Source organism: Euwallacea similis, chromosome 7 (genome assembly GCF_039881205.1).
Source record: "Euwallacea similis isolate ESF13 chromosome 7, ESF131.1, whole genome shotgun sequence".
Taxonomy (NCBI): Eukaryota; Metazoa; Arthropoda; class Insecta; order Coleoptera; family Curculionidae; genus Euwallacea; species Euwallacea similis.
This window is the reverse complement of record NC_089615.1, coordinates 5479160-5491316: the sequence shown is the minus strand read 5'-3', so window position 1 is coordinate 5491316 and position 12157 is coordinate 5479160. Positions and strand designations below refer to the sequence as shown.

The following is a 12157-nucleotide window of genomic DNA, read 5'->3' as shown; positions in this document are numbered from 1 at the left end:
AATTTATGTAAAAATTAGAATTTTGTAACGAAAAATATGTTATAAGCTGAAGGTGATTAATGTTTCAGAAAATTCGATTTAAAATTTAACAAAAACCCACGTTCAACGCCGCATTGTCTTTAATATTTCATGGCATCTGAAGCTCCATTTTACCCCAGAATCCTTTTCATTTAAAGGGCCGTAATTTTACCCGCAAACTTTCACAAAGGGGAAGGTTGGTAAACTTTTCTCGACTGCTCTGTATCATTTATTTGTCAATTAAACTCATGTCCTATGCATTGTAGTTTGTTAAAAAATCGATTGTATTTTACAATGAGAACGAAATTCAAGTTTCGTGGCTAGGCGAGGTTGTTCTTGCTGAAGTGTTAATATTGCAAATATAGGATGTATCTTTGAACCTCAGTTACTGATAGATTAAAATTGATACATACAGAGAGTGATGTTCATGCATGTGGGAAGCACAAAATTCGACATCAGCATTAAATCACCTGAAAAAAGTGAGCTGAAAATGAGATCATACTTTGAAGGATTTTTTGAAAAATTGCTTGTTGTATTGTTTCCGCAATTGCTTTATCCGAATCTGAGATACAATAAATTAGAGATCACCTTTAAACTTCTCTGAAAATTTAGCTAAAAATTGGTTCAAGTTCATAATCGTGAAGTTTTCCTAAAAGCGCCTGAAATACCTGTATGAAACGCGACATCACCGTTAAATCGGTTGGAAAGAATTCGCTGAAAATAAATATGCAGGGTGTTTGGAAAAGTTTGTACAAAACTTAAGAAACTGAATGTAGAGTCAAAAATAGTAAAAAAAATCCCTATAAATATCGGTCCGACAGAGCTCCATTACTGAGATATGGCCCTCCAAAGGGGCCACATCATTTAGATATTTGTTAAAATAACTTCTTTTCTGATTAAGATAATGAAATGAAAATTGTAGATACATTACAGTTCCTGCAAGAGGCCCACATCGATATTCTCGCATGGCCTGCACGTTCGCCCGACCTTTCACCTATCAAACATATCTAGTATATGATGGGTCGAAGGTTGGGAATGCTTCTGAACCCTCCAATGAACCCACAACAGCTATGTAATGAACTACAAGTTTCTTGGTATGAAATCCCTCAGGGCGTCATAGATCATCTTATGAAAAGTATACCCAGGTGAACCGTAGAATGTATTTGTTTAAATGGAGGGGCGATCCATTACTGAATTTGGATTGTATAGGATATGATTTTTCCAATAAAAACATTATTAATCGTTATTTTTAACATCATAAATATTTGCAAAAAATGTTTGGTTTAAAAATGTTCACTTGTACTGGGTGATGCATTTTTTTTGTCATACAATATATAAGCTAAAGTCAAATTCCTAATCAACCTCCTTAATAGAATACCACGTTTCATTTACACTCCATTCAATATTTGCCTAATTTTTATAGGCACATGTGTGATAAAATTTTTCTGTTAGGTCAAAAATGCGTGTGACAAGTTAACTTTACCGCATACGCTCCCAAAGAAATTATTCGATGCAGTTTTCAACCTTTGTCTCATAGTCTTTTGCCAAACCAGTATTACCACAGCTTTGTTAGAGAGTTAACGACCGTCAATTAGAGTCAATTGTATATGAGCAAAACCGATGAAACCAAGCCTGCACTGATATATTCAAAAGCGTACGTATTTCTCAAATCAGTATGCCTTCGCCTCTGTAGTATTTTTAATATCAATTAAAAATCTTGCCTATAGAAGGAATGGTCAAAAATATCACAACATAAAATTAATTAGTTTCCTCTATCTAGTGAACGGGCCCTGTAACATTTCGGATGTCTAAACCAGTAGACCAAATGAATATTGTCTCGGCGTAGATTACGAAACGACGAATATTTGACATGCCCCAGCACTCCGGTGGGGGACTAGTACTCGTAGGTGTAAACAAATTGAAACCAGTGGCGTCGACAAAGGGCGTTTAAAATTGATTTTTTGGCGTTATATAGTTAAATTAAGTCATTCATAGTTTTATATGTACACTTTTCAGAGAATTAACTGTATTATTACAAGCGTATTAACTTGATAGGTATGTATTTATTTAAAATAATTATTCACAAATAAAAGACCTGAATGTATCAGTTAGATGTGGCTTTTTGGAAGCCCTTTGAAAGCCATTTAGAAAATAAAGTGATGTAAAGATGAATCCTGCAGAGGCTAGTAGACATAGGCTGGAAAAATTGTGTAGCTCATAATTTTGCAAAAAGAAAACGATTATCACGTGTCACCTTTTGTTGCCACAATAATTATTTGACCGAGCACCGATAGTGCCTCCATTGATGATGAGAATGATGAAACCTATATTTAAATTGAATTAAAAAATAATATATACCTATTAATCTTATTTGTTATAATAACTCAGAAAATATTGTTTTTACACCTTTGTCCTGTATTTCTTTAATGTATATCGTAAGAGGTTTTTTCACAGTTTCAACTGATAATAAAGATACTTTACAAATCGTAACTTCGCTCTCGATATAGCCATAAAAAGATTTACAACACAACGGGAGCAATATGTGTGAAACTGTCAACATGATATCAAAATAAACGTTTAAGAAACGAGAAGTGGCTTTAAACATGATGAGAACAAATCCATTAAAGCCTTTTACCACATGTGTTATTCATAATTTATAAAACAACATTGGAGGGATCGGCGGGACAGATCCGTATTTCCAATTTTAGACCGAGAGAAAGAAGAGAGTTTCCGATTGGCTATTAGAAAATATGGAAAGCTAATTTTGAAGAATAAAATTCTAAAAAAATTGGAACAGCGTTTCAAAATGTGCTTCAGACTTTTTGAGGGCTCTTTGAGCTCTAAGTTAACTTAAACATGCGGAGATAATCTGCTTCTCTTATGGACCTGAAACTATATATTTACTCCTAAATGGATCGTCCAACTTGGTAAACAACATGTGGAAAATAGCACATCATCCTCTTTAATCGTTCTTTGATGTTCACAGCGGGCTGTATAAATAATTTACCATTATCACCAACAATGCTAAAGTTAGACCGAAATGCTAATGGCATTGAACCCGCGAGCGACATATTAATTTCTTCCTGTAGGTAACTTACAAGGCATAACTCCCCCTCGGGTTAACTGTGACTAACTATAAACAGACGTGTGTTTGTTTTCGATCTGGAAGGTGTATTTTCTGATCTATAAATATGAACCGGATTGTGGTTTGGATAATTTACTCAAAGCAAATTAACTTGAAGATTATTTTAGCTTGATTGACTTCTTAATTGGATAGCTAGCGCAATTTGGAATTCATTGGTGCGGAAGGTCTATATTAGTAATGACAATTTTTCAAAGTATTTTTCATATTTCATAGTTATATCAAATTGTTTGCTATAGGAAATGCGTTTCGGTAGTTAATATTTCACATTACGTATTCCTTTATTGATAATCATTATTTTCATAACTTGAAAGATGACTCCATTACATTACTGCATTTTAAGCAACTAACACGTAGAATTTTCTGTTAATATACACGACTATGTTAGACTTGACGGATTTTTCACTGTAAAGGCTACTGGTGCAAATGTTCTATTTTGGTATTTGGTAATTGGTCAAAGCTTCCGATTTTCTAATATCTTATAGGAATATTTTCGCATGTTCCGAAATGCGACTCCACTGTCTCCATTTCTTAAATAATCAGGCTAAGTATATTAGAAATTTTATCGAGTAAATCCAATATATGAGGGATTGTTAACTCTGAAATTCATTGGTGCAGACCATCTCTGCCTGCAGATATTTTAGTTTAATTTTGCTTACAATTTTTGTTGGTGTTTATGCACGATCTCTGCTTAAAGTGAGTAGCAAAAGTAAAATGGTGTATTGCAAGATTCCACGATTGATAATTAGTTTCAAGTACCACTTATACTAATTAGCACACTTGTACTTGTTTGAAAGTTATTAAAAATATTTTTTTACATAACCAAGGGTCATCCAGGTTTTGATTTAAGCTTTAGTTTACACAGCTCCTACATGGCGGTCATAGCGAAAAAAACACTAGACCTTTTGCATCTTGCGTGCTAAGAAAATATATCAATAATGTTTGTTTCGCAATTCGATAATGCAGTTTACGAAAAAAAAAAAATCGAAACAGATATTCAGTTTTTCTCACGTATCTACGGAGCGGCTTTAAATAGATAATCTGGCTCAGTTTCATTGAATTCGTGTCTCTTATCGTTTTCTATATTTCCATTCTTAGGCATGAATGCATGGGTTCTTTTAAATAATTTTTTGTTGCCACAGGAGGATTATTTGACTAGTTGTTACTTGCACAAATTTTCCGTTTTTGAAAAATATTTTCTTATGTTCTCCAATACGGCTCCCAACTCTTAGCTACGTTCTCTACAATCCAAATGCACTAATCAAGTTGCAAATTAATTAATTATTAATTATGCACAACGATTGAGGGAAGTTCAAATTTCACTAGTGCAGAATGTCGATTTCAGCGGTTCCCAAAAATCATAGTAATTATAAACTATTCTGGAAAAGCATGCTTGTAAAGGTTACTACAATGCGCGAAATGCGAAATCCGAAACCTCAAAGCCAGCTCGACCTCAACAAAGGCCATTAAGTAAAGAATAAATAATATGTCATTATGCACATCCGGGGCGAATACCCCTTGCCCCTTAGAGAGTCTGTCTCTGTCGCTTTATTTACGCAGAATTCGACTATATTTGTTCGCGAGTTGACATTTTCGGCCTTTGTGTTGATGCTCATCAAAGTATCAACTTCTGGGCATCAACTAGATTTGCATTGCATGGCATTGATCCCTTCCTGCCATATTTTTCAGTTATCTTTATGTTTAGTACTTTTAGCCTATAAACAAAACACAAATAACAACCCCACCCCTTACCGTTTCCCATCCGCCGCTCCCTCCATGTTATCCGGATGCGGTCGCAGCTTCCTCGCTCATCTGGATCCCCGTTTCTAATCCGTTCCGCTCAATGAAAACTCGCGTTGAACGCAGATTTACGAATCAACGTAGGCTGAATTGATGCGAGTGTCACGAAACAATACACTGTCGAGGAGATGTGTCGTTGTCGTCGTAAACAAAAGGCGTCGCTATCCCGCCAAACGATGCCGCTTGGAGGACCGAAACAACTGCCTGCGAGCATCCAGCCAGCCGGGGTGTGTTGATTTTGTTGTTCTTTCTTTCCTCCTGCTGGTGCTGCTGCCGCCGCCGCCGCTTGCGACGACGTCGACGCATGAGACGCCCGCGTCGTTGGGACGCTGGGTACGCGCGCTTTTTAGTTCCGTCTTCCCCATTTCAGAATAATTAATGAAAATTAAAACGAATCGTTTTTTTTTCACGACAAAATGAGACAAATTGTTGATCAGTGGAATTTGAGCGTTACAGCCGGAAGATGACAAAGGAGCTCTTTGACGAAAACTTTAGCGACCGCTGGTTTAGAGGTTTGACCCTGTGGAATTATATACTATGGGGTAAAGTCAACATCGCATTGTTGAAAATATTTTGGGTTGATAGAACAAGATCGAATAGCGACCGAATATTGACGAATTTTGAAAAAGGCGTGTATTTCCTTTTACATAGTATGTAAACATCAGCATTCAAAAACGGATTTTTATTATACAGGGTTGTATACGTTCCGACACGGCTCAATTACAGGTGAACGAAATAAGCTAGAAGATTCTAGTTGAACTAGGCCTACTAGATGAATAGAACAATCAAGGGGAATTGACTTATAACAATTTTTGGTAAGAAACTTTCATTAACATGATTTCAAATGGACCAAGTTGATTTTTGAAACGGTCTTGGGAGTACTTGTTTAGCGCCATTTAATTATTAAATTCTCATTTGAAAAAGTCCATATGGCATTCATTTTAAAAGGTACGGTATATACCATTTTGGTCTTGTTGTTTTGATAATGATTACATATTAGAACCGACGCCTCGTCATTTGCCTTGATGTTTCTATCCACATAATCTCGTGAATTTGTCACATATACGTATATATGTATATTACGTAATTATCAGAAACGCCCATTTCCTCTTTTTCAATCAGGTCAAGTGCAGATGAGTTTGATAAAGAATTCCATAGCGTGAAAATGATAACCATTACCACTATGTTTTACCAGAGTGATAATGTTTATTGCATGCATGATTAGGAACGTAACGGAGGAGATGATCCGTAACAGAAACACGAAAATTTCAGATTTCATCATCTTTTGCGTCATATTATTTTTTGACGTTTTCTATTTTCGTCAGTATCTATGCATATGAGACTATTTTTTTAATACTATTTAACAGATACGTTAAATTATTATTGTATTATTTGTTGGTACCAATCCGTAAATGTGCATGATTTTGCTCCCTAACTTGGGAACAGCTACAAAATTTTCTCTTACAAATTTAGAGAATTTTGCCCTGTATTCAAAATTTGTCTGGCATGCACTAAACTGCTGGAATTTTAAAAATTTCAATTTCAATTTCTTCGAAGATAAGGAAGACATTTGAAATACGGGAAACGTTTTCAAATTGATGCATAAGGGTATTTGAGGTCCTAGACGTTGAGCAAGAAAACTACTTCATGATCGGCAAAGAGAGCATATTTTTTCCTCAGCTCTTCCCCTCCGCCTCCTTGTCCCACTCCCATTCTAAGCTCTTTTCAGTCTCAGCAACTTTTCCATCCTCACTCTCAGATTGAGTGCATGTAATGGATCAATGGCAACTTGTCTATGAGCAAGGAACCAACGAGAAGCAGTTCATACATAGAGAAGAAAACAAAAACTGGAAATTTGTAAAGCTATTTCTAATGATAAATATCCACCGAATTAGTGATATGATCGGTGAGATGTGAACCGTTTCAAAATTGAGTATCAGATTATGGAAATTGTTGATCTTGCCTCGGGACTTTTTTCTGCTGTCGCGCACATTGCCTTTGGTTAATGAATAATACAGGACTCTAGCAAGAATGATTTTGGAATTTGCATCAGGAATGAATTCATTGAATAATCTTATTTCGTAGTATGGTGTTTTCAACAACTTTGAATAACTTTTCCACTAACCTGAAGTTCATCCAATGGTATTTAAGTTATTCTGCATATTGGGGAGTTTTTTTAGAGAACTTTAGCGAACGAGGTTAGAAAGGAAACTATAATAAAACGTTTTAGGACACCGATTTCTAGTTTACACCAAGAAATATTTAAGGAAGTGCACCGCGTATATAGAAAAAATTAACTGAAAAATTTTAAATGGAACTTGGAAAGAAATTGCCGTTAGTTACTTTTTGAAGGGTTGAAACATGGACACATGGGAACATGACTTATTCGCAACAAGAGAATGAAAATTTGGGCAGTGAAGCCCTTTATCAATGTTAGAGATTGTTATTCACCGCAAATGGTATATTTAGTTTATACGGTGTGAGAAGGTATGCAAAAGAGGCATAGAGACAATACTGGAGGTAGACAACACTTCGAGAACTGCAGACATCGACAAAAAGAGACAGAGACGAAGAATGCCTTTCCATACGCTTAATCTCTCCCAATTTTGCTATCACGTGGCAGTATTTTAAGCCCCACTACCTCGATGAAAATTAAAACTAGAAATTGGGAATTTCAGAGAGAAATCCACTTTCCAATACAGAAAATCTAAATAAATAGCGTGACGAATCCCAAGGCAATCGATAATGATTTAAACAGAATATTATCCAATACCTCCGCCAATAAATATGAGGTACCTCTAGGGCGGAGAGGTTCTGGATTAACGAAAACGTGCGTCCTTTCGTCACCCGAGTATTATTTTTGGTACACTTTGTTGCAGATGCGAGATATGATATCTAATGACTCTAGTTTTCCAACTGCTTTCGTTAATACGTATCGTCCAATATCCGATTTTGATGCCTCCAACAAATTTCCTCTGCATCACATCATATTCCACTACACAGGTACCTTTAGTGACGTTCTGTGGTTTTCCTGTGCATATTACTAAACATCTTATTCCATGCCAATGATCCTATTTAATTAATATTAATCCTGTTGGTGGTATGTATTACACACAATCAAAATATTATCTCTGATAAACGATCATGTACTACTGCGATTGATTGGCAGACGATACTTATAAATACGAATCACACTAATTCGCTTTTGATTACATATAATTAAGTGGTTCGCTCTAGTGGCTGCCGCAAAGTGTGAGAAGAAGTACAATGATGAAATGCTTCAAGTGCCACTGTGTCATTTTTATGAGTTTGGTAGTCATATGTGAGTATAAGTAGGAATTTCCAGTAATTGTAATCTATTTTTATTTATAAAACAGTTGTTATTCAAAGCTTAGACCCTTCAAAACGAAGACACAATTGCGGAATTTTCAGAGTTTTATCTCAGATACAAGGCATGAAAATGTAAAAAAAAATTAAAGTGGCATTAACGCAAAAGTTGCAGAAAATAAGCTTAAGGATGTAAGTTCCCAGTAGCATATTGTCGTGTACTTTTTGTCCTGTAGTGGAATTATACTCAACTGCATGTGTAATTGTATTTTTCTACCCCTCTGTTCCAGGCAACTCCATTCCTAGGTACTTCGATCGGCATCGCATATTTCGACTGAACTATGAGAATCCGCTCCGCATAATCGGAGGTAGTCCGGCGAATATCGAGGATTATCCTTATCAAGTGCTTCTGATGATCGACGATCTGCCCAATTGTGGGGGATCCATTATACAGGAAAACTTTGTCCTTACTGCTGCACACTGCATTTACGAGTAAGTCTGTCTGCTTTAATCAGCATTTTTCAGTACCTTCCACACCTTTAAGCAGAAAGGTACCTGCATGATCTTCTAATACGATCGTTTCCTCGGGGTGTTAATGAGATGCGCAACGTGCTTTGGTGACATCACTATTTCACCAAAATACGTTGTCAAAATAAAGAATATCCTTAACAAAGAATATTGTTGAGATATTTTGAGTCTCCGTAGAGAACAAGAAATATACACTTCTACAGAGTAGTGAGAATTTTATTGAGTAGGTCCTTATGGTACGAGTGGGAAAAATGAACTAACTTACAAAAACTAAAAACCAGGCCAATGCAATTGACCTGCCAGCTAAGGTTCTTAGAATTAGACCAAAAACACATGTGCTAGCAAAAAGAAAGAACTTTCACCAAGGACTACCCCAGTTTGACATCATAAATAAAGGATTGTCAAATGAGTTCGCATATGGCCCTTCTTAAAAAGAACCCAGAAAATCTCTAAATTCTTGCAACATGAACAAAAGGCAAGCAGAAACAAAACATTTAAAGTATAAGCAGTGTCGCATCATAATTTCAACAAATATTCTATATGACAAATATATGTATGTATGGTTTGAGATTCATTGCCCTTCGCCCGTTAATTCACCTTAAAATGGTTCCAAAAAGTCTACATTTTGCTCTTCTTTTCTCCACAGAAAATTAAATGGTCCACCTTTTAATGGACCCCTGGATACAGGAAAGAAAAAGATTGCACCTTTTAGCTTTGCTTTCGCTTAAATATTCAACAGATTTTCAGCGTGAGGCTTTTAATACTTGATGCCTGGAAGTTGTCGTGTTTACGTGTTTACAGGGCATCGCTGGAATTACCCCTAGAGAACGCTAAAATATTGGGTGACTCATTAGAACCGTGTTGTAGGTCTATAACGGTTTGCATGCGGCTAGAGATAGTAATAATTAGGACAATTGAGTTCTAAGGTAATCAGTTATTATTATGTTATTTGTACAATTGTGCGTGTTTCAATTAGAGGAAAACTAATTTTATGTGGCAGAAAAATTTCAAGGCGTATTATTAGCAGGGCAAGCATTACATTATTTTTTTCGCTGGGGGATAAATCGGGTGATCACGGAAGCCATTTCACCATTTACCGGGGACGCACTGCCATTGGCTTTGACTTTATAAATCAAGTCCTTTTTATTAACTAACACAATATTTGTTTCAGTGTGGATCCCCACCATCTGACCATTAGAGCGGGATCAGCAAACAGAACCACGGGAGGGCAAGTCGTTAGGATTACTTCCGTTTACTATCCAGATAGTTTCAATATCGACACCTACGACTATGATGTAGCCATTTTGAAATTGGAAACGCCCTTAGTAAGTCATTCTTTGATTTAAATGCTGTTGCAAATGTTATTGGATCTACTTTAGGTGGATGAAACTGGAGATCACAATTATTCTTTTAATATTCTATTGATAAGACCTGCGAGAGCAATTAACCTAAAACTTGAACGAACTTTAACAAAACTTATAAAATAGAATGCTAACAATTTAAAAATATTTCTAGAATAGTTGAACTCAAGTGGCCCTGAAGGTGGTAAATTCTATGGAGGCGAACGCGAATAGGTCATTCGCTTCTGTACGATTTAACATCTATAAATGCCTTACTCGTATTTTATATTTAAAAACAACAATTTTAATCAGGTTCTCAATGAACAAGTAGGGACCATAAATTTACCTAGCCCAGACTACGATATCGAACAGGGAGAGATTGCCATAGCAACTGGATGGGGTCAAACAGATCCAGATGATTCCACTCTGCCCGTCATTTTACAGGTACATAAGAAAAACATTACCGACTCAAATATTTAGCTTTACCCACTTGCCACATTAACGCACAATCAGTTGCAGCCGATCAAAAATTTATATGCGTCAGCACTCCTGATTTGCCTACTTATCTTTTCATTAGAAAGTGGAACTTCCAGAAATTGTGACTCAAACGTGTAGAAATTATTACGGGTCGCTTATCACCAATCGAATGTTCTGTGCAGGTTACAAGGAAGGCGGGAAAGATACTTGTTCAGTAAGTTCAGAAAATATGAGCTAAATACCTCAAAGGTGTCTTCAGACTCGATAAAAGATCCTCTACTTTTCATCCAGAAATCTTCAATATCTGGGTACTTTTCATTTTCAATTTTTTCTATCTATTACGTAGGGCGACTCTGGTGGACCTCTGACCGCCAACGGTTACCAACTTGGAATCACCTCCTGGGGTTCGGACAGGTGTGCACAATCGGGTTCTCCTGGTGTCTTCACCAAGGTAGCTTACTTCAGGGAATACATCGACGATATTCTTAATTCTGTCGATCATAGCAAAGTTATTTTTAATGAATGATTGAGTAATAAAGTTATCATTGAAATGTTAATTGAAATCTTGTTTTATTTGAAGCGGAAACCTCGAACATAACGAGTGGGATAATGCTTCATTGCTGTGGAATAAGGACTAAGTAAGGGAACTTTCCACTGTGGTTTGTATGCTATTTTATTTACAATTCTATGTATCTATAACTTGAATTAGGTCTATAATATATTCTTTGGTTTGATACCTGCCCTGTAATATTACTAAGTAGCATGGGTAAGTCAGCGACATAATTCTAATCAGACATTAGTTCCTTGTTCAATATTTTGAGTGCTAAGAAGGCTCTAATAACGTATTTCGGAAACCAAAGAAAACTGAAGAAACCTTGAATCTTTAGCCTTTAACCTGGACCAAAATGAACAAATCTATACGTAGCAAAGACTCAAAAAGAAAAACTTAAAATCTTTATAAAATTTTCTTTTAAAGCGCTGTGGTATCTTCACCAAATATAGTAACTTCTTATAGAATAAAGGTCCAAAATAAATAGCGACCTTCCTACCTGTCGTTAGGCTCAGATATTTACTCAAACATCGTCCACACCTCGTGTAGGGTATCGGTGAAAATCTGGATTTGTCTGGTATATCTCGTAGCAAAAAAGGCCCCGTGAAATCATTCCTTAATTTCAGTCTTAACATCCCTCTCACAGTTCTTTTAACGTCTGAACTATGTGTCCAATTTAGCACCTGAAGGGCAGATCCTTCAACTCCTCTTCAGATGCCATCAAAGCTATATCATCGGCAAAGATTATAGTGTCGATACCCGGAGCCCTCACTTACAAAGGTAGAAGAGGACCGAGCGCCAAAGTTTGTGGAACTCCATGTCGAATATCCATGATCATTGAAAAGTTACTATCAATCATAGCGTACTGTTGCTTATGTTTTAAATACCAAAGCAAAGGCTATCTTAAGTTTAGGCACCAAATTAGAACGAGAAACACAATCAAAAGTCTTCCACAAATCGCAGAAAGCAACATCG

The 12157-nt window shown here is 36.2% G+C and overlaps 2 protein-coding genes across 3 annotated transcripts in view; both read left to right on the top strand.

The window, feature by feature from the left end:
* Cox10 (Cytochrome c oxidase assembly factor 10) overlaps nucleotides 1–12157 on the top strand; it is a 127633-nt gene that overhangs the window by 88193 nt on the left and 27283 nt on the right. The gene's annotated exons all lie outside the window — the stretch shown is intronic.
* Nucleotides 8130–11183, top strand: LOC136409878 (trypsin-7-like). Its single transcript, XM_066391708.1, has 6 exons — nucleotides 8130–8282; nucleotides 8578–8779; nucleotides 9987–10140; nucleotides 10468–10599; nucleotides 10733–10846; nucleotides 10979–11183. Exons 1-6 carry the CDS (start codon nucleotides 8228–8230, stop codon nucleotides 11156–11158), a joined length of 837 nt encoding a protein of 278 aa, XP_066247805.1. The 5' UTR covers nucleotides 8130–8227; the 3' UTR covers nucleotides 11159–11183.